Source organism: Rhinoraja longicauda, chromosome 3 (genome assembly GCF_053455715.1).
Source record: "Rhinoraja longicauda isolate Sanriku21f chromosome 3, sRhiLon1.1, whole genome shotgun sequence".
Lineage (NCBI taxonomy): Eukaryota > Metazoa > Chordata > Chondrichthyes > Rajiformes > Arhynchobatidae > Rhinoraja > Rhinoraja longicauda.
In genome coordinates this window covers 623881-647303 of record NC_135955.1, presented here as the reverse complement: position 1 = coordinate 647303, position 23423 = coordinate 623881, and the positions used below count along the sequence as shown (strand labels likewise).

General features: G+C 49.3%; 1 protein-coding gene across 4 annotated transcripts in view; it reads right to left on the bottom strand.

Annotated features, from left to right (window-relative positions):
- Positions 1-16936, bottom strand: part of wdr70 (WD repeat domain 70) — a 47831-nt gene extending 30895 nt beyond the window's left edge. For 2 of the 4 annotated variants that reach the window (XR_013549565.1, XM_078430852.1), the window contains exons 1-5: positions 15040-15447; positions 13188-13271; positions 10690-10780; positions 9878-10061; positions 4532-4591 (exon numbers count right to left, since the gene is read on the bottom strand). Coding sequence is in view for 3 of the 4 variants with exons in the window: in XM_078430852.1 (XP_078286978.1) it covers positions 4532-4591; positions 9878-10061; positions 10690-10780; positions 13188-13271; positions 15040-15133 (513 nt within the window). In the remaining variant the exon portion in view is untranslated. Of the gene's footprint in view, positions 1-4531; positions 4592-9877; positions 10062-10689; positions 10781-13187; positions 13272-15039; positions 15448-16870 lie in introns of those variants that run through there. The other 2 variants (XM_078430853.1, XM_078430858.1) reach the window with 2 other exon arrangements.
- Between the last annotated feature and the right edge of the window lie 6487 nt (positions 16937-23423).

Here is a 23423-nt window from a genome sequence, read left to right as displayed (position 1 = left end):
TACACCCACCACCCTCTGTGTGAATAAGTTACCCCTGGGATTCCTATTAAATCTTTTCCCCTTCATCTTGAACCTATGTCCTTTGGTCCTCGATTCCCCTACTCTGGGCAAAAGACCCGATCTATTCCTCTCATTATTTTGTACACCTCTATAAGATCTCCCCTCATCCTCCTGCCCTCCATGGAATAGAGACCCAGCCTCCTCAACCTCTCCCTGTAGCTCACACCCTCTAGTCCTGGCAACATCCTCGTAAAATGTTTCTGAACCCTTTCAAGCTTGACAATATTCATAGATGACACAAATATTGGTAGAGATGCTGACAGAATGATTGTTAGTCTTGTGCTGCAGGGTGATGTCAATGTGATGGTGAATTGGGTTAAGAAATGGCAGATGGAGTTTAATCCCGGTAAATGTGAGCTAATGCATTTTGGGTGCGTATACACCTTTAACCTTTCCACACTTAAACCTGAGGTTCCCTCCTGCTGCAATAAGATACGATCATCCCAGTGCAAAGGAGAAAAACAGGTGGTGTGCCATCCCGCGCTCTGACATCCACAGTCATTTAGTGCTTCTGGAGACTGGTGATGGCACACATGAACTCCAGCCGCCCAGCCAACATCAATCCACTGCAGTTTGCAATAGGTCCGAGGCAGATGCCGTCTCATAGAAACATAGGAAATAGGTGCAGGAGGAGGCCATTTGGCCCTTCGAGCCAACACCGCCATTCATTGTGATCATGGCTGATCATCTACAATCAGTAACCCGTGCCTGCCTTCTCCCCATACCCGTTGATTCCACTAGCCCCTAGAGCTCCATCTAACTCTCCTTTAAATTCATCCAGTGAATTGGCCTCCACTACCTTCAGTGGCAGAGAATTCCACAGATTCACAACTCTCTGGGTGAAAAAGTTTTTTCTCACCTCAGTCTCCCTGTTCTAACGCTCATTCCTGGAACATACGAATAACCGGGATACCAGAACTCCCATTTATACACTATAGCTCCACCTTCAACACCATAACCCCACCCAAACTCATCTCCAAACACCTGGACCTAGGAGTCAGCACCACCCCATTGCCAGGTAGACACAAAATGCTGCAGTAACTCAGCGTGTCAGGCAGCATCTCGGGAGAGAAGGAATGGGTAACGTTTCGTGTCGAGACCCTTCTTCAGAGAAGTCTCAACCCGAAACGTCACCCATTCCTTCTCTCCCGAGATGCTGCCTGACCCTCTGAGTTACTCCAGCATTTTGTGTCTACCTTCGATCTAATCCAGCATCTGCAGTTTTTTTTCCTACCAACCCATTGCCACTTGACCTTCTGACACAGAGACCACAGTCAGTGAGGATAAGGGACAAAACACCCTGCTTGATTTCAAAAAGGTTTCTACAAACATTCTCTGCAGCTCTTGCCACTTTCCCACCTTCCCTTCTTGTCTCGAAAGAGTAAATAACTTGGTCTAATCTACGGGGCCTGTTCCCTGTGTGAACTCTTGTGTAGATCATCGGTCATCTCTGCACTGGTCTGTGGAAGAATAATAATAAAGGGGAGGCCATTTAAAACTGAGGTGAGAAAAAAACTTTTCACCCAGAGAGTTGTGAATTTGTGGAACTCTCTGCCACAGAGGGCAGTGGAGGCCAATTCACTGGATGAATTTAAAAGAGAGCTAGATAGAGCTCTCGGGGCTAGTGCAATCAAGAGTATATGGGGAGAAGGCAGGCACAGGTTACTGATTGTGGATGATCAGCCATGATCACAATGGCGGTGCTGGCTCGAAGGGTTAAATGGCCTCCTCCTGCACCTATTTTCTATGTTTCTATGGAATCATGGGATGCAGACTGCAAGACCCAGGGGCATTTGTCAGATCTTTAGAGCTCTTAAATGCTCCACTGCTCTCTCTTTTGTGTTAATTAATTGTTACCATTCTTTCTGAAGTCTGACCCTGATTCTCCAGAGCCCACTGAGCTCATGCTGTCTCCACATAGACTGCCTATGTAGCGTTTCAGCTCTCCTGCCTTGAGACCACATTTAGTTTCACTACTCCACCTTCATCAGTTTTGGAAGGTATTCCCAACTTGATTATCTTTCTTGCTGATTTCCCCTGTTCTGTTTTACTGCAGAAAGGCTGAGACGGATAGATTTATTTTTATATGTAGGGAAAAAAACTGCAGATACTGGTTTAAATCGAAGGTAGACACAAATGCTGGAGTAACTCAGCGGGTCAGGCAGCATCTCGGGAGACATGGAAAGGGTGACGTTTCGAGTCAACACCCTTCTTCAGACTCAAGAAGGGTCTCGACCCGAAACGTCACCCATTCCTTCTCTCCCGAGATGCTGTCTGACCCGCTGAGTTACGCCAGCATTTTGTGTCTACCTTAGATTTCTTTTTATTCCAGCTGAACCCAAGATACCCTTCTCTTTCTTTTTAAATCTTTCCCCCCTCACCTTAAACTTCTGTCCTCTGGTTTTAGATTTGCCGATCCTGGGGAAAAAACTATAGCCACGCACCTTATCTATTCCCCATGATTTTATAAACTTCAACATGGTCACCCCCCAATCTCCTTCGCTCCAGGGAAACAGCCTGTCGAGCGTCTCCTTAAATCTCACAGCGCCCCCCTCCCCCTCCCCTCACCCTCCCCCCCACAATGCCATCAACAAGCTAGTGAATCTTTTCTGCACCCTCTCTAGCTTAATCACATCCTTTCTCTATCTAGGCGATCAGAACTGCACACAATACCCAGTGCAGTCTGACCAGCATCTTGTAAGCTGTATATCATCCTAAATGAGCCTAAGGGCATGGTGGCGCAGCGGTAGAGTTGCTGCCTTACAGCGCGGAGACCCCAGTTTGATCCCGACTACAGGTGCTGTCTGTACAGAGTTTGTACGTTCTCCCCATAACCGCGTGGGTTTTCTCCGAGATATTCGGTTTCCTCCCACACTCCAAGGAAGTACAGGTTTGTAGGTTAATTGGCTTGGTGTATGTGTAAATCATCCTTAGTTTGTGTAGGATAGTGTGAGTGTGCAGGGATCGCTGGTCGGCACAGACTCGGTGGGCTGAAAGGTTTGTTTCCATGCTGTATCTCTAAACTAAACCCAGTGCCCGTATCAATGAAGGCCAACACGCCAAATGCCTTAGATACATTTACTTCTGTAACTTCAGATAGTCCCTGCTTTCCCTCTCTTTCCCCTCCCCCTTCCCAGTTCTCCCACTAGTCTTCCTGTCTCCTACATTCAGTCTTTGTCCCGCCCCCTCCCCTGACATCAGTCTGAAGAAGGGTCTCGACCTGAAACGTGGCCCATTCCTTCTCTCCGAGATGCTGCCTGTCCCGCTGTGTTACTCTAGCACTCTGTGAAACGTCACCCAATCCTTCTCTCCGAGATGCTGCCTGACCCGCTGAGTTACTCCAGCATTTTGTGTCGAACACAAAATGCCTTCTTCGCCCCATTTTCCGGAGGTCCCTCTATCAGGGAGTTGTGTGCGGAGGATACAAGATTGGGCAGAGAGTGGATCTGAGATTTAGGTTCAGTGTTATCTTCCTGGAGTCACAGGTTGCTGCCGCCTGATGGTCTACACACATTGTAGTTGAGGGGGCGTGGCTGCGTTCTGCAGCTGCGGCTCACCGGCAGTCTCTCTGTCTTTTTTTTTGTTTCTGTCTATTGTCATCGTTTAAATGTACATTTTGATTTATTTTTAACTCTGTTTATGTGGGGGGGGGAAACCTTTTTTTCCAATCTCCTCCTCAACGGAGATGCGACCTTTACCGTGTTGTGTCTCCGTTCGTGCTACGGCCTAACACCGTGGAGTTGGCGGCCTCCAGCTGGGATCGACCTTGAAGACTCCGGTCGCAGGGCCTGGACTTACCATCTCGGAGACTTCGGCCGTGGGCCCTGCAGACCGCAACATCTGGAGTTCGCAGGTCCCTGGCTGGTGACCGGCTTTCGGGAGCTCCAGCCGTAGCAGCTTCGACCGCCCCGAAGCGCGAGGCTTGATCGACCCGCTCGCAGGCCCCTCATCGCCCTGCGTGGCCTGGCCGCAGCACTTTCCATCGCCCGGTGGGGGCTCAGGACCTTCATCGGCCTGCTCGGCTCGGCCCTGGGACTTTCCATCGCCCGGTGGGGGCTTCAAAAGTCGGGAGCCTCGATCGCCTCGTGGCACCACGGGAGAAGAATGAGGAGGAGATAAGACTTTTCTTTGCCTTCCATCACAGTGAGGGTGTGCCTGGAGCAATCACTGTGATGGCTGTTTGTGTTAAAATTGTAATTGTGTGTCTTGTGTTCCTTATTGTCTACTGCCGGACCCTGACGTGAGAGGACGCTGGCGCTATTTGTTCGCAGCTTCTCCGTCAGGATAGTTTGTCTGTTTGTTTTTATGTCATGACTGTTTTTGTAAAGTGTCTTTGAGCACTTGGAAAAGCGCTATATAAAATAAATGTTTATTATTATTATTATTATTGTCCCTGATGGTGGCAACTCATCTGCTTGTCTTCCCAGCACCTCCATGCCATGCTCCCCAGTGGGCACAACCCCTTACTCACTATTTTCTTGCTGTGCACCAACGTGATTTCATGAGAGTCTGGGATCTGCTTCACTGGGTTCTGCAGGACAAGTGGGACATCAATTATTCTCCGAGCTCCAAACCAAATTCCTCTTTATATTTAACAATAATACATTTATTTATATGGCATTTTTCATGTCATTGAATGGCAGCCCAGAGTGCTTTCCACAAAAACAAACACAGGTCTAAACAAAAATACAATTTAAAACAGTAAGGTATTTATTTCACAAAATGCTGGAGTAACTCAGCAGGTCAGGCAGCATCTCAGGAGAGAAGGAATGGGTGACGTTTCAGACTGAAGAAGGGTCTCGACCCGAAACGTCACCCATTCCTTCTCTCCTGAGATGCTGCCTGACCTGCTGAGTTACTCCAGCATTTTGTGAAATAAATACCTCCGATTTGTACCAGCATCTGCAGTTATTTTCTTACACTATTTAAAACAGTAAGGTCATCGGCAATTAATAGCATACAAAGCACAGATTTATATTAAAATATAAAACTGAGAGTGTAAAAGGACAAAGGAAGGAAAATCAGTTAAAAGCTTGAATAAAAAGATAAGTTTTTAGCTGCCGTTTAAAAATATCAACTGAGTGGGCGTAGCCCTGTGGGGTATTCCTCGTAGATATGAGTGGGGTATTCCCCGTACCCCTGAGTGGGATATTCCTCATAGATATAAGTGGGGTATTCCTCGTACCCCTGAGTGGGGTATTCCTCGTAGATATGAGTGGGGTATTCCCCGTACCCCTGAGTGGGATATTCCTCATAGATATGAGTGGGGTATTCCTCGTACCCCTGGGTGGGGTATTCCTCGTAGTCCTGGGTGGGGTATTCCTCGTAGATATGAGTGGGGTATTCCTCGTGGCCCTGAGTGGGATATTCCCCATAAATATGAGTGGGGTATTCCTCGTAGATATGTGGGGTATTCCTCGTAGATATGAGTTTGGTATTCCCCGTAGATATGAGTGGGGTATTCCCCGTACCCCTGAGTGGGGTATTCCCCGTACCCCAGAGTGGGGTATTCCCCGTACCCCTGAGTGGGGTATTCCTCGTAGATATGAGTGGGGTATTTCCCGTACCCTGAGTGGGGTATTCCCCGTACCCCTGAGTGGGGTATTCCTCGTAGATATGAGTGAGGTATTCCCCGCAGATATGAGTGGGGTATTCCCCATACCCCTGAGTGGGGTATTCCCCGTACCCCTGAGTGGGGTATTCCTCGTAGATATGAGTGGGGTATTTCCCGTACCCTGAGTGGGGTATTCCCCGTACCCCTGAGAGGGGTATTCCCCATACCCCTGAGTGGGGTATTCCCCGTACCCCTGAGTGGGGTATTCCTCATAGATATGAGTGGGGTATTCCCCGTACCCCTGAGTGGGGTATTCCTCGTACTCTGAGTGGGGTATTCCTCATAGATATGAGTGGGGTATTCCCCGTACCCCTGAGAGGGGAATTCCTCGTAGATATGAGTGGGGTATTCCTCGTAGATATGAGTGGGATATTCCCCATACCCTGGGTGGGGTATTCCTCATAGATATAAGTGAGGTATTCCCCGTACCCCTGAGTGGGGTATTCCTCGTACTCTGAGTGGGGTATTCCCCGTACCCCTGAGTGGGGTATTCCTCATAGATATGAGTGGGGTATTCCCCGTACCCCTGAGTGGGGTATTCCTCGTACTCTGAGTGGGGTATTCCCCGTACCCCTGAGTGGGGTATTCCTTGTACTCTGAGTGGGGTATTCCCCGTACCCCTGAGTGGGGTATTCCTCGTACTCTGATTGGGGTATTCCCCGTACCCCTGAGTGGGGTATTCCTCGTAGATACGAGTGGGGTATTCCCCGTAGATATGAGTGGGGTATTCCCCGTACCCTGGGCGGGGTATTCCCCGTACCCTGAGTGGGGTATTCCTAGTACCCTGAGTGGGGTATTCCACAGCTTGGGAGCGTCGTTGAAAAAGGCTGCTTCACCAATTTTCTTATTGCTGTGGCACTGAGTGGATAACAGGCCTGCATCAGAAGACCTGAGCGCTCGAGTAGGGGCATAGGGAAGGAGGGAATCTGTAAAACATGCTGCTCCAAACCCATTTAGGGCTTTATAGACAAGGAGGAGGACTTTATAGTCTATCCTGGATCTCACAGGGGAGCCAATGAAGCGAGTATAATACTGGGCGATCGCTTCGCTCAACACCTGCGCATTAACCAAACTGATCTCCCGGTGGCTAAGCACTTCAACTCCCCCTCCCATTCCCAGTCTGACCTTTCTGTCATGGGCCTCCTCCAGTGCCATAGTGAGGCCCACCGGAAATTGGAGGAACAGCACCTCATATTTCGCCTGGGCAGCTTGCAGCCCAGTGGTATGAACATCGACTTCTCCCACTTTAGATAGTTCCTCTGTCCCTCTCTTCCCCTCCCCCTTCCCAGATCTCCCTCTATCTTCCTGTCTCCACCTATATCGTTCCTTTGTCCCGCCCCCCCTGACATCAGTCTGAAGAAGGGTCTCGACCCGAAACGTCACCCATTCCTTCTCTCCTGAGATGCTGCCTGACCTGCTGAGTTACTCCAGCATTTTGTGAATAAATACCTTCGATTTGTACCAGCATCTGCAGTTATTGTCTTATAATACTGGGCAGATATGTTCCCTTTTCTTAGTATTTGTTAAAAGCCGTGCTGCGGCATTTTGAACGAGCTGTAATTGTTATTACGTTTGACAATGTCTGAGCAGTGTCGGCAAGGCCAGCAGTTGCAGCCCGCCCCGAGTTGTGATCCGCCTTCTTCGATTGCTGCAGTTCCTTCAGTAATGGTGCTCCCTTAAGGATTTAGGCCCAGTCTCAACGAAGGCACTGGCACGTGCTGGCACATTAGGGGACGAATGCCTTGGGGTACCCACACCAAGTGGTCTTCTCGTTCACCTGGTGCTCTTGTCCACGCAGCTGGTCGCACCAGGGTTTGGGAGGTACTGTCAGAGACTCAAGACAGTGACCATAATGGGAAAACAGGAGCTGCTGGCGCTGGTACGCAAAAAAAGTGTTGGAGTAACTCAGCGGGTCAGGCAGCATCCTTACAGAAAATGGACTGGTGGCATTTTGGGTCGGGACCCTTCTTTGAACTGATATTGATGGTGGGGGGGGGGGAAAGAAAGCTAAAGAGAGAGGGGTCGATTGGCCAAAGCTGGACAACTGCCAGAGATGTAAAGACAGAAGGTGTGAAACAACAGGGTTGAAGAGATGCAGATTGTGAAGCTAGAGGAAGGAATATCGGTGGATGGGGGAAAAGATGCAAGTTCGGGTGGGGCAAGGGGGAGGGGCTGGTTGTGAGAGGCAACCTAAGATTGGAGAATTCACTGCTCATACCGTTGGTTTGTGTGGTACACAAGTGCATTACGAGGTGCTGTTCCTCCACTCTATGTGTGTGGCTTCACTCTGGCAATGGGGGAGGCCCAGGACAGAAAGGTCAGTATGGGAATGGGAAGAGGAGTTAAAATGGTTTGTAATCAGGAGATCCAGTAGGTTCTGGTGGACTGAGCGCAGGTGTTAAGCAAGACAGTCGCTCAGTCTATGCTGACTGGTCTCGCCGATGTACAGGAGAAGAGGTTAGAAGAGGTAAATATGAACCTCTGTCTCACCTGGGGGGAACTGCTGAGGTCCCTGGATGGAGGTGAGGTAGGAGGTACAGGGACAGGTGTTACATCTCCGTACAGTCACAATGTTTTTGGTACTTTCAGCGAGTGGAACAGGAGTCAGTGTTTGGGGTAGCTGACGCCACATATAACATATAACAACTACAGCATGGAAACAGGCCTGTCCGGCCCTACCAGTCCACGCCGACCATTCTCCCTGACCTAGTCTCATCTACCTGCACTCAGACCATAACCCTCCAATCCCCTCCTATCCATATACCTATCCAATTTACTCTTAAATAATAAAATCGAGCCAGCCTCCACCACTTCCACCGGAAGCCCATTCCATACAGCCACAACCCTCTGAGTAAAGAAGTTCCCCCTCATGTTACCCCTAAACATCATCATGTACTGTTGCTGCTGCACTCAAACGTGGCAAAGAGACTGTAATTCCATCCCCTATCACGCAGCATCAGTGACCAACATTCAATTCTGACCACGGGTGCTATTTGCATGGAGTTTGCACATTCGCCTGAACAAACTTGGATTATTTTCTCTGGACCATCAGAGGCTGAGGGGAGATAGATAGAAACATAGAAAATAGGTGCAGGAGGAGGCCATTCAGCCCTTCGAGCCACCATTCATTGTGATCATGGCTGATCATCTACAATCAGTAACCCGTGCCTGCCTTCTCCCCATATCCCATGATTCCGCTAGCCCCTCGAGCTCTATCTAACTCTCTTTTAAATTCATCCAGTGAATTGGCCTCCACTGCCCTCTGTGGCAGATAATTCTACAAATTCACAACTCTCTGGGTAAAAACGTTTTCTCACACCTCAGTTTTAAATGGCCTCCCCTTTATTCTTAGACTTTGGCCGCTGGTTCTGGACTCCCCCAACATTGGGAACATTTTTCCTGCATCTAGCTTGTCCAGTCCTTTCATAATTTTATACGACTCTGTAAGATCCCCTCTCATCCTTCTAAACTCCAGTGAATACAAGCCTAGTCTTTCCAATCTTTCCTCATAAGACAGTCCCGCCATCCCGGGGATGTACCTCGTGAACCAATGCTGCACTGCCTCAATAGCAAGGATGTCCTTCCTCAAATTAGATGTGTAGAGAATGATGAGCGACATAGATTGGGTGGAGAGTTGGAACCTTTATCTGTGAGGTGGATACGTCAGCTATCAGAGGGCACAGTTTGCGGGTCAGTGGGAGAGGTTTAAAAGTGCTTTGAAGCATTTATTTTAAATACAGAGGGTGGTGGGAGCCTGGAACATCAGGGGTGGTGGTGGAGGCAGATATGATGAAAGGCACGTGGATCTTCAGGCATTGGAGGGTTGTAGACCATGTGCAGGCATGTGCTGGTCTTGGCATCATTTTCTCTGCCACAGAAGTCAGTGGAGGCCAATTCACTGGATGAATCTAAAAGAGAGTTAGATAGAGCTCTAGGGGCTAGTGGAATCAAGGGATATGGGGAGAAGGCAGGCACGGGTTACTGGTTGTGGATGATCAGCCATGATCACAATGAATGGTGGTACTGGCTCAAAGGGCCAAATGGCCTCCGCCTGAACCTATTTTCTATGTTTCAAAGTTTCTATTTCCCGCAGACAGTATGGGCCGAAGGGCCTAAGCAGTTGTGTCCCACGTTGCTCAGGCTGCTTCATACCCTGAAACATTACACACATTGCTTGGTCCTGAGATGGAAGTGATCACTTACATCATCCTCTTCCTCTTCATCCTCCTCCTCCTCCTCGTCCGAGTCCCCCGATGCTCTGTCATCCGGAGCAGATGCCCGCTCCTCAATCGCCAGTCTGGACAAGGAGGCTGGCACTGGGGGGCCGATCAGATCGCTGCCCGAACTGTCACTGTCTTCACCTCCACTCCCACCTTCAGAAGGCGAGCTGTCAGGGATGAGCAAGAATCAGGCTGGAGTGCGGCACGGTGGCGCAGCGATAGAGTTGCTGCCTTACAGCGAATGCAGCGCCGGAGACCCGGGTTCCATCCCCACTACGGGTGCTGTCTGTACGGAGTTTTGTACGTTCTCCCCGTGACCTGCGTGGGTTTTCACCGAGATCTTTGGTTTCCTCCCACACTCCAAAGACGTACAGGTATGTAGGTTAATTGGCTTGGTAAATGTAAAAATTGTCCCTGGTGTGTGTAGGATAGTGTTAGAGTGCGGGATACCTGGTCGGCGTGGACCCAGTGGGCCGAAAGGGCCTGTTTCTGCGCTTTAACTCTAAACTAAACTCTAAAGATGTACAGGTTTGTAGTTTAATTGGCTTAGGTTTATAAGTGTAAATTGTCCCTAGTGTGTGTACAGTAGAGTTAGTGTGTGGGAATTGCTTGTTGGCGCAGACTCGGTGAACCGAAGGGCCTGTTTCCGCTCGGTATCTCTAAACTAAACACTAAGTCAGTGTGCCACCTTCACAGGCATATCCCAACCGCCCAGTGACATAAATGCTCCAAAAAGCACCAAGTGTGTGCCATAAGTCTGCTGCACTTTATTACCTGTTGGTCATTTCCTCTTACCTAGCAGTGCCTTGATCTTTCTCAGTCACAGAGCCTGAGCTCCCAGCACAGGGAGCTGACTCCAGAGATTCCTCTGAACACTGCTCCTTTTCTGAGGAGGATGGAAAATATCAGACGTTCAGGTAAAGCAACAAATTATTTCATCGTTTCGGCACAAAAAGCTGGAGCAACTCAGCAGGTCAGACAGCATCTCGGGAGAGAAGGAATGGGTGATGTTTGGTATAAATGTCACCCATTCCTTCTCTCCCGAGATGCTGCCTGACCCGCTGAGTTGCTCCAGCTTTTTGTGCCGACCTTCGATTTAAACCAGCATCTGCAGTTTTTTCCCCGAAATATTGAATCATTTAGTTTGGTTTAGAGATACAGCGTGGAAACATGCCCTTTGGCCCACCTAGTCCGCACCGGCCAGAGATCCCCGCATATTAACACCACCCTACACACACTAGGGTCAATTTACATTTATACCAAGCCAATTAAAACTGAGGTGAGAAAAACCTTTTCACCCAGAGTTATGAATTTGTGGAATTCTCTGCCACAGAAGGCAGTGGAGGCCAATTCACTGGATGAATTTGAAAGAAAGGTAGATAGAGCTGAGGGGCTAATGGGATCAAGGGATATGGGGTGAAGGCAGGGACGGGTTACTGATTGTAGATGATGAGCCATGATAATGAATGGCGGTGCTGGCTCGAGGGGCCAAATGGCCTCCTCCTGCACCTATTTTTGATGTTTCTATGATTCTATTACATATAAATCTGTACATCTTTTGGAGTGTGGGAGGAAACTGGAGATCTCGGTGAAAACCCATGCAGGTCACGGGGAGAACGTGCAAACTCCATACAGACAGCACCCATGGTCGGGATGGAACCCAGGTCCCTGCCCGCAACTCTATCACTGTGCCAACGTGCCGCTAACAGAGCCCACTATTTAAGACATGGGTATTTATTATCTCCAGCAAGGCATCTCGAGATGGACATCTTCTAGAACTGCTGCAGCCTTTCTGTTGAAGGTCCAGGGAGCTCCAGAAATGAAGAACTGGCACTAATACTTCCAAGACAACGTTGTGTATGCTTTTGCAGAAAGAAAGAAAATGGAAGGAAAACTGAACCGAAATAGACAATAGGAGGAGGCCATTCAGCCTTTCGAGCCAGCACCGCCATTCACTGCGATCATGGCTGATCATCCACAATCAGTACCCCGTTCCCGCCTTCTCCCTGTACCCCCTGACTGCGCTATCTTTAAGAGCTCTATCTAACTCTCACTTGAAAGTATCCAGAGAATTGGCCTCCACTGCCTCCTGAAGCAGAGAATTCCACAGATTCATATCTCTGGGTGAAAAAGTTTTTCCTCGTCTCCGTTCTAAATGGCCTACCCCTTATTCTTAAACTGTGGCCCCTGGTTCTGGACTCGCCCAACATCGGGAACATGTTTCCTGCCTCTAGCGTATCCAATCCTCATCCTTCTAAATTCCAGTGTATACAAGCCCAGTCGCTCCATTCTTTCAACATTCGACAGTGCCGCCATCCCGGGAATTAACCTCGTCAACCTACGCTGCACTCCCTCAATAGTAAGAATGTCCTTCCTCAAAGGAAGAGGCCAATTCACTGGATGAATTTAAAAGATAGTTAGATAGAGCTCCAGGGGCTAGTGGAATCAAGGGATATGGGGAGAAGGCAGGCATGGGTTACTGATTGTGGATGATCAGCCATGATCACAATGAATGGCGGCGCTGGCTCAAAGGCCAAAATGGCCTCCTCCTGCACCTATTGTCTAAGTTTCTATATTACCAATGCGGTAAGCAGGATTGGAAGTGGGGATGAAACACTGCTTCACCTGCAAAGACTGTTTGGGTCCCATGGTGATGTGGCGGGAAATGCTGTGGCTCCCCTCTGGTCGCTGTGCAACAGAAGTGGTAAGTGGAAGAGAGTGGTAGAGGGAGAGTCGGAGCAAGGGGAGGGGAGTCTCAAAGGGAGGGAGGGGAGTGGAAGGCATGTAGGCAGTGGAATGCTGTTCTCTTATAAACATAAGGTAGACACAAAATGCTGGAGTAACTCAGCGGGTCAGGCAGCATCTCGGGAGAGAAGGAATGGGTGACGTTTCGGGTCGAGACCCTTCTTCAGACTGATGTCGGGAGGGGGCGGGACAAAGATAGGATGTAGTCGGAGACAGGAAGACTAGTGGGAGAACTGGGAAGGGGGTGGGGACAGATAGGGAAAGCAGGGACTATCTGAAGTTGGAGAAGTCAATGTTCATACCGCTGGGGTGTAAACTACCCAAGAGAAATACAAGGTGCTGGTCCTCCAATTTTAGTTGGGCCTCACTCTGACAATGGAGGGAGGAGGCCCAGGACAGAGAGGTCAGATTGGGAATGGGAGGGGGAGTTGAAGTGTTGAGCCTCCGGGAGATCAGGTTGGTTAAGACAGACTGAGCTGGGTAAACATGTTGGCCATTTGTAATGAGCATCCCCTGCCTGACACCCGCGAGCTCAGCCACACTCTTACCCAACACTTTCTTGCTCCTCTCAATGGCAGTCCGGCGCGTCTGTTCAAATATGGCATCCAGGTCAAACGTCCTGGCTTTCTTTCCTGAGAACGAGACCATGAAATAATGTTTTTAAAAGATGAAATCATATAAAATGACAGAGATACATCGCAACTTATTGGAGTATAGAATCAAACAAAAGGCAGATCCGATGAAACGCCACAGTGGAATAATGACCCTCTGCCATCTTGTCTCAGCACCGGAGCCTTCATCTCACCTCCATTCCCAGTGACTCCATTGTGAGTCGATGATTCACCCAAAAACATTTAATATTGTTTTGTCAGCAGTGCCTTACTGTCAGTTCTTAAAAATCCATCTTCTTGTGTTACAAGTCCATGCTGTGATAGGAAATTATTATTGCAGCTCTCTCAAATTCTTGGAGCCATAATGCAAAATTAAACCAAAACCTGAATAAATCTCATTGGTATCTGCAGGTCCTGTAGAATAATTGCCAGAAACGTGTCAACAAGAAATCTCATTGTCTGCAGCTCGTTTTCACCTTGCCCACAGCTAACAAGGACCTGTTCCCTTTATCATCGTTACTTTTTTGCATATCTTTCATTCATTTGTTCTATATCGCTCTGTATCACTGTCTTCATCTCTCATTTCTGTTTGCCCTGACTCTCAGCCTGAAGAAGGGTCTCGACCCAAAACGTCACCTATTTCTTTTCTCCAGAGATGTTGTCTGACCCGCAGAGTTCCTCCAGCATTTTGTGTCTATCTCAGGCCAAGTACCTTATCTTTGGTTTAAACCAGAACTGCAGTTCCTTCCTACACGTATTAAAGAGCATTCCATCAGGTAGTTTGTAAACATGCATGATCCAGACAGAGACTGGCTGCTTGAATGGATCAAAATTTAATTCATTTCAAAGTGACGGGTGAAGTCTCCGCGTGAGATGCACAAAGTCAGTAGAGATAGTTCTACAACCTAGACACAAAATGCTGGAGTAACTCAGCGGGACAGGCAGCATCTCGGGAGAGAAGGAATGGGTGACATTTCGGGTCGAGACCCTTCTTCAGACTGATGTCAGGGGAGGGGGCGGGACAGAGATAGAATGCAGTCGGAGACAGTAAGACTAGTGGGAGAACTGGGAAGTGGAGGGGATAGAGAGGGAAAGCAGGGACTATCTGAAGTTAGAGAAGTCAATGTTCATACCGCTGGTGTGTAAAACTACCCAAGCGAAATATGAGGTGCTGTTCCTCCAATTTGTGCTGGGCCTCACTCTGACAATGGAGGAGGCCCAGGACAGAAAGGTCAGATTGGGAATGGGAGGGGGAGTTGAAGTGCTGAGCCACCGGAAGTTCAGGTAGGTTAAGACTGACTGAGCAGAGGTGTTCAGCAAAATGATCGCCGAGCCTGGTCTCGCCGTTGTAGAGAAGTTGACACCTGGAACAGCGGATACAGTAGATGAGGTTGAAGGAGGTGCAGATGAACCCCTGCCTCACCTGGACTAAACATACTTCTACAACCTGACAGTTACGTTCAGAAGAAACCTCACATTGTAGCAAGTCCCCCTCGGATCATTTGATGGAAAAATACAGAGAAGACTTTACTCCATGGTGTGTTGGAAGGAACTGCAGGTGCTGGTTTACACCGAAGATAGACACCAAATGCTGGAGTAAATCAGCGGGACGCTTCAGTCTAAAGAAGTCTCTCGACCCAAAACTTTACCCTTTCCTTCTATCCCGAGATGCTGCCTGTCCCACTGAGTTACTCCATGGTGTCTCCGTTCTTGACGAAAAAGGGTAGAGAGAGCTTTAGTCAATGCATAACTACCTATTTCTCTGTTTTTGATAGGTGCAATGACTTACCAAATCCAGAAAAACCCATCACGGCCCCGACATCAGGATCATCCATTTCCATCTCAGCTGACGAAGGCAAAAGAACTTTAATTAGAAATAGCATGAGCCACAGACAGGTGGGGGCGACATCACCTTGGCATCGTTCTCCTTCACCCACCCAAAAACAAGCACTACCTCATCCCCACAGAGCCAACCTCTTCCTCAAATGCCCCCAACCATGGCAAATTCTCCCCAGTCTCTGGAACCTATCCTCCCTCTCCTCCCCTATCCAGGATCAACTCTATCACCGTGACCCACAAGCCCGAGGAACAAATCCACCAGCATCAAATGTGTAGGAAGGAGCTGCAGATGCTGGTTTACACCCAAGATGGACACAAAAAATGCTGGAGTAACTCAGCGGGACAGGCAGTAAGTATCCTTCTCTCCAAAGAAGCTGCCAGTCCCGCTGAGTTACTCCAGCATTTGTGTCCATCCACCAGCAGCACAGGTTAGAAGAGTGATTTTTTAGGAAAAGAAACTGCAGATGCTGGTTTAAATCAAAGCTAGACACAAAATGCTGGAGTAACTCAGTGGGTCAGGCAGCATCTCGGGAGAGAAGGAATGGGTGACGTTTCGGGCCGAGACCCTTCTTCAGACTGAAACGTCACCTTCACCAAAAGCCTCATCTTCATCCCCATTCCCCACCACCTCTCTCCCTCCTCTCCCTCCCTCTCTCCCCCTCCTCTCTCTCCCCCTCCTCTCCTCCTTCTCCCTCTCCTCTCCTCTCCTCCTCTCTCTCCTTTTCTCCTTCTCTCTCTCCTCCTCTCCTTCTCCCTCTCCGTCTCTCTCTCATTTTCTCCTTCTCCCTCTCCTCCTCTCCGTCTCTCTCTCTCATTTTCTCCTTCTCCCTCTCCTCCTCACCGTCTCTCTCTCATTTTCTCCTTCTCCCTCTCCTCCTCTCCGTCTCTCTCTCCTTTTCTCCTTCTCCCTCTCCTCCTCTCCGTCTCTCTCTCATTTTCTCCTTCTCCCTCTCCTCCTCACCGTCTCTCTCACCTCCTCTTCTTCTCTCTCCTTTTCTCCTTCTCCCCTCCTCTCCTTCTCTCTCTCCCCCTCCTCTCTCCCACTCCTCTCCTCCTTCTCCCTCTCTCTCCTCGCCTCCCCTCCCTCAGGAACTCAATCTGGACCCTCCCCACCCCCCCACCCCCCCATGCCCCTCTCCTTCGGTCCCTCCCCCCAGCCCTGGTGTCCAGTCCCTCTCCACTGTCTCTTCAGTCTGATGAAGGGTCTCGACCTGAAACGTCCCCCATTCCTTCTCTCCACAGATGCTGCCTGACCCGCTGTTACTCCAGCACTCTGGGTCCATCTGTAGTGTAAACCAGCACCTGCAGTTCCTTACCCAACCCTCCCCCTCTCTCCCTCCTCCTCCTTCTTCTCTCTCTCCTCCTCTCCCTCCCTCCCTCTCTCCCCTCCTCACTTCAGCCATGATCACATTGAATGGCGGTGCTGGCTCGAAGGGCCGAATGGCCTCCTCCTTCACCTATTTTCTGTTTCTGTTTCCTTCTTTCTCTCCTCTCCCCCCTCTCTTCTCTCTCCCTCCTCCCCTGTCTCTCTCCCTCTCTCTTCTCTCTCTCTCCTCCTCCCTTCCTCCTCTCTTCTCTCTCCTCTCCCTCCCCCTCTCTCTCCCCTCTCTCTCTCTCCCTCCCCCTCTCTCTCTCTCCCTCCCCCTCTCTCTCCCTCCCCCTCTCTCTCTCCCTCCCCCTCTCTCTCTCCCTCCCCCTCTCTCTCCCTCCCTCCCCCTCTCTCTCCCTCCCCCTCTCTCTCTCTCTCCCTCTCCCTCCCCCTCTCCTTCTCCTCTTCTCACCTGCCCGGTGATGATGGGATCCGCGGGGCCGCAGCTCGGGCAGGAGACAAGATGGTCGCCGCCGCCGCCAAACACCAGCCGCACTCCGAGCGCCGGCGCCCCCTTGCCTGGAGGACCAGCGGTACTGCAACCTCCCCTCCCCATCCCCGCAGCCCCTCCCCCACCCCTTCGCCCCCCTCCTCCCCACCCTCTCCCCTCCCCCTGCCCAACCCCCCCTGCCCCCCCACCTCCCCTCCCCACACCCCCTCCGCCCACCCCTTCGCCCCCTTCCCCCCCTCCTCCCCTGCCCCCTCTCCCTGCCCCCCTCCCCCAACCCCCCTCCCCTGCCCCCCCACCTCCCATCCCGCACCCCCTCCGCCCACCCCTTCGCCCCCTTCCCCCCTCCTCCCCTCCCCCTGCCCCCTCTCCCTGCCCCCCTCCCCCAACCCCCTCCCCCAACTCCTCCCCCTCCTGCCCCCACTCCTCCCCCTCCCCCTCCCTCTGTTTTAGCATGGAGCACTTCCCAGTCAATATGGGGGAAGTTATCATATCATATCATATATATACAGCCGGAAACAGGCCTTTTCGGCCCTCCAAGTCCGTGCCGCCCAGTGATCCCCGTACATTAACACTATCCTACACCCACTAGGGACAATTTTTTACATTTTACCCAGCCAATTAACCTACATATAGTCACCCATCCAGCCAGCCCTGTTGTTTTAGCATCGTTCAGTAATCTACAGTGCATTCAGAAAGTATTCAGACCCCTTCACTTTTTCCACATTTTGTTACGTTACAAGATCATAAGTGATAGGAGCAAAATTAGGCCATTTGGTATTTACACTGAGAAGTTGAAGTTGTCAACCATCTCCACTCCAGCACCATAGATGCTGACTAGGGGTGTGCACATCACCCTATTTCTTATTTGATTTGTAAGCCTGATGTCTAAGTTACTGGACAGAATTCTGAAGGATAAGATATGTATGTATTTGGATGGACACGGGCTGATTAGAGCAGTGGAGGGGAAGAGACTTGACAAGCTGGCCAGGAAGGCCAGCTCTGTCCTGGGTTGCCCCCTCGACTCAGTGCAGGTGGTGGGAGAGAGGAGGATGATGGCAAAGCTAACATTGCTGCTGGACAACGACTCCCACCCCACGCAGGACACTGTCACTGCACTAAGTAGCCCCTTCAGTGACAGACTCCTTCACCCCAAGTGCGTGAAGGAGAGATATAGGAGGTCCTTCCTTCCCGCTGCTATGAGACTGCACAACCAGCACTACTCCCAGCAGACCAGTCAAAGACCAGTTAACAGTAACAGTAAAAAAAACCACAGTAAATGATGACAATTACCCTTGTCTTTACTTTTATTTATAATGAATGTCTCTTGCTATCCACTTTGCTGCTGTAACACTGCAAATTTCCCCGGTGTGGGACAAATAAAGGAATATATATTATTAGGGATACTCAGCACGGCATGGGGGAGCTGAGATTCCCCCCGATGCAGGAGCTGGATCGCCCCAACACGGTGGGCCCGACCGCCGGCTACGGGAGCCAAGATCGTCCAGTCAACGGAAGGCTCGAGGCCCCCGACCGCTGGAGGACAAAAAGGGGAAGGGGTTGAAGTTTTTTTTCGCCTTCCATCAGTGAGGAATGTGGAGGAGTCACTGTGGTGGATGTTCATGTTAACATGTATTTTGTGTGTTTTGTTGCTTTTTATTGGCAAAATCAAATTCCTCGTATGTTGCAAAACATACTTGGCTAATAAAGTATGAGTATGAGTTTTGTATGCCTTCTTGCGTTTGAGGCAGCAGAAGTTATGAAGCTGCTTCTGCCTCTGCTGTCTCTGTTTGTTGTCGTTCGCCTGACTGAGGTCAGTTGACAGGGCTCACCACGGAGAGGTCGACAACATGAACCCCAGTTTTGTATGTGGGAGATTTTGTCTCAAAAATCTGAGTTTTTTTAAGAAGTAACTGAAAGGATGACATGCAAAGCCACAGACGCAGTCGGTATGGACTTCAGCAAAGCATTTGACAAGTTGGTGTGCTTTTTGGTAGGCATCTCTACAAGGTTTGATTACCTGCGATTCAAGGAGTTCCCTGAAAGTGAAGGTACATAGAAGGCATTTAATGCATTGGCCTTCATCAGTCAGGGAATCAAATATAGAAGACAGACACAAAACGCTAGAGTAACTCAGCAAGACAGGCAGCATCTCTGGATAGAAGGAAAGGGTGACGTTTCTGTTCGAGACCCTTCTTCAGACCTGTGTCTATCTTTAGTGTAAATCAGCATCTGCAGTTCCTTCCTAATCAATTATAGAAGTTTGGACATGTTACAGTTGTACAAGATATTGTGAGGCTGCACATGGAATATTGTATTTAATTTAATTTAAATTTATCCTGCTATAGGAAAATTAATTACGTAAATGTTCCCTGGACTCGAGGGCCTGAGTTACAGGAAGAGGTTGAGCAGACTAGGACTTTATTCCTGGAGGCATATGAGGCTGAGGGGTATAGAATCACGGATGAAATAGATAGGGTGAATCTTCGAGTCTTTCACCCAGGGTAGGGGAATCGATAACCAGAGATAGATCTCTCTCTAGAGATTCCGCCTGACCCGCTGAGTTACTCCAGCATTTTGTGTCTATCTCTGATCATGACGATACTTTATTGTCACTTGTACCTAGGTACAGTGAAATTCTTTGCATACAAAGTACACAAGTGGCCACAAAGGTGTTGACAAAGTTACTAAAAGTACTCATCCCCTCTTCATCCAGAACCCCCATTCCCCTCCCCCCCCCTGCAGTTCTCGACACCATCCCCCATGCCGGAATGATGTAATCGGAACAACTTTGTCAGAGAATGGTGGGTGTGTGGAACGAGCTGCCAGAGGAGGCAGTTGAGGCAGTTACAATAGGAGCATTTGTAGAAACATAACGTAGAAAATAGGTGCAGGAGGAGGCCATTTGGGCCTTCTAGCCAGCACCGTCATTCATTGTGATCATACCTGATCATCCACAATCAGTAACCTGTGCTTGCCTTCTCCCCATATCCGTTGATTCCACTAGCCCCTAGAGCTCTATCTAACTCTCTTTTAAATTCATCCAGTGAATTGGCCTCCACTGCCTTCTGTGGCAGAGAATTCCACAAATTCACAACTCTCTGGGTGAAAAAGTTTTTTCTCACCTCAGTTTTAAATGGCCTCCCCTTTATTCTTAGACTGTGGCCCCTGGTTCTGGACTCCCACAACATTGGGAACATTTTCCCTGCATCTAGCTTGTCCAGTCCTTTTATAATTTTATGCGTTTCTATAAGATCTCCTCTCATCCTTCTAAACTCCAGTGAAAGACATTTGGACAAATAAATGGATAGGAGAGGTTCAGAGAGCTACGGACCAAACGCAGCCAAGAGGGACTAGCTGAGTCGATGCGGACAAGTTAGACAAAAGGACTGTGTTGTGAGACTCAAAAAAATCTACGAACTATTAAAATACCAAGTTGTAGAAGGCATCAAACCAACTAGTTGTAAATGGGATGGGTAGTTAATGGTTGACATGCACATGATGGGCAGAAGGTCCTCTTCTGCGCAGTTGGACTGTATTTCCTCATCGTGATGGCTTTGTGCTGCAGCAACTTCTGAGGTTGGAGAAGTGGATTGTTTTCTCTGGAACGGCGCAGGTTGTGTGGAGACGATGTAGAAATATATAAAGTTATGAGAGGCATCGATAGGATAGACAGTCAGAACCTTTTTCCCAGATGGAAATATCAAATACTGGAGGGCACAGCTTTAAGGTGAAAGGGGCAAAGTTTAAAGGAGATGTGGGGGGCAAGTTATTTTTACACAGATGGTGCCTGGATCGTGCTGCCATGGGTGGTGGTGGTGGCAGGTACATCAGTGATGTTGAAGGGGCTTTAGATAAGCACATGGATATTCAGGGAATGGAGGGATGTGGACCACATGCAGGCAGAGGAGATTAGCGTAACTTGGCATCATGTTCATCACAGACATGTGGGCTGAATGGCCTGTTCTCTGACCAAAAATACTGGAGGAATTCAGCACGCCAGGCAGCATCTATGGAGGGAATGAGGGACAACGATTCGGGTCGTAACACATTCTCTCACTCTGAAGTAGGATCCTGACATGAAATGGTACCTATCCATGATCTACCTGACTTGCTGAGTGACTCCAGCACTTTGTGTCTGTTGTAAACCAGCGTCTGCAGTTCCTCGTTTGCCCTTCCTTGTATGGAGGAACCACAGACGCTGGTTTACACCGAAGGTAGACACAAAATGCTGGAGTAACGCCACCCATTCCTTTTCTCCAGAGATGCTGCCTGTTCTGCTGAGTTACTCCAGCACTGTGTGTGCAGAAATGCTGCCTGGACCACTGTTACTCCAGCACTTTGTGTCCAGAGATGCTGCTTGGACCACTGAGTTACTGCAGCACTGTGTGTCCAGAGATGCTGCCTGGACTACTGTTACTCCAGCACAGTGTGTGTAGAGATGCTGCCTGGACCAGTGAGTTACTGCAGCACATTGTATCAGTGTCGCGCGAGATAACCACTCATATCAAGAAGAGTTGAGGTTAGGAGCAAATAGGTCCTTCTGCAGTTGTACAGGGCCCTAGTGAGACTGCAACTGGAGTACTGTGTGCAGTTTTTGTCTCCAAATTTGAGGAAGGATATTCTTGCAGCGTAGGTTTACTAGGTTAATTCCCGGAATGGCGGGACTGTCATATATTGAAAGACTGGAGTGACTAGGCTTGTATACACTGGAATTTAGAAGTATGAGAGGAGATCTTATCGAAACGTATAAGATTATTATGGGGTTGGACATGTTAGAGGCAGGAAACATGTTCCCAATGTTGGGGGAGTCCAGAACAAAGGGCCACAGTTTAAGAATAAGGGGTAGGCCATTCAGAACGGAGATGAGGAAAAACTTTTTCAGTCAGAGAGTTGTGAATCTGTGGAATTCTCTGCCTCAGAAGGCAGTGGAGGCCAATTCTCTGAATGCATTCAAGAGAGAGCTAGATAGAGCTCTTAAGGATAACGGAGTCAGGGGGTATGGGGAGAAGGCAGGAACGGGGTACTGATTGAGAATGATCAGCCATGATCACATAGAATGGCGGTGCTGGCTCGAAGGGCCGAATGGCCTCCTCCTGCACCTATTGTCTATTGTCTATATCAGGAGGTGCAGATCTAGAGCCAGCATGATTATGAGGGACCCCTGCCACCCCAGCAACAGACTGTTCCAGCTGCTATGGTCAAGCAAACGACACCGCTGTCACGCTGTGAAAATGGAGAGGATGAGACGGAGTTTCTTCCCACAGGCCATCAGGACTGTTAAATAAAATCTTGGCTTCAATTCAATTTCCTCAAACTCAACTGCGACAAATCTGAAATCATCATCATTGGACCAAAAGCGCTCACCAAATCCACCCACAACTTCACCCTCAATATTGATGGTTTCCCAGTATCACCTCCCCTCACATCCGGAATCTTGGAATCATCTTTGATCAAACCCTCTCCTTCGACAAACACATCACCAAGACAGCCTTCTTCCACCTCAAAAACATCGCCCGTCTCCGTCCGTCCCTCTCCTCCACAGCTGCAGAAACCCTCATCCACGCCTTCATCACCTCCCGTCTGGACTACTGCAACAGCCTCCTCTATGGTTCACCCTCAAAAATCATCAATAAACTCCAATACATCCAGAACTCCGCTGCCCGTCTACTCACCCACTCCCCGATCCGTGACCATATCACCCCCGTCCTTTACAAACTCCACTGGCTCCCCATCCCCCAGAGAATCCAATACAAAATCCTCCTCATGACCTACAAAGCCCTCCATAACCTGGCCCCATCCTACCTGACTGACCTCCTCCACAGACACACTCCCACCCGCACCCTCCGCTCTGCTGCTGCCAACCTCCTGTCCCCCCCCATCCGGACCAAACTCAGATCCTGGGGGGACAGGGCTTTCTCCATGGCTGCTCCCACCCTCTGGAACTCACTACCCCAAACCGTCAGAGACTCCTCCTCACTCACCACATTCAAAACATCACTGAAGTCTCACCTGTTCAACACTGCCTTCAAACACTGACCGTCACCTCACCTTCTGTCTCCTTTTCTGTTCGTTTACTTATTTATCTATTTATTTTGTTCTATGTTTTAGTAAACCCTGTAAAGCGTCTTTGAGTGTTTAGAAAAGCACTATACAAATGTAATGCATTATTATTATTATTATTATAACTATTATAACTACAGGGACTAAATTCTCTTTTCTGTATTAATTTTAATTTATATGCTGAAATTTGTTAATTTTTTTTTTGCACAATCCGCAGGCATTGCCACTTTCACTTCACTGCACATCGTGTATGTGTATGTGACAAATAAACTTGACTTGACTTGAGGTGTTATGAGGGGTAGGGGTCAACCAGGGCCAGCGTTCAGCTCCTGCACTTGCTTGTGCCTCCGCTACGCTGCGCTGTGCCGGGCGCAGGGGGAAGGGGGGGGGGCGTGGCCGAGCGCCGTGCCCTCTTGTCTCCAGCCGTGCGCGCGTTTGTCCGTTGAGAGCCGGC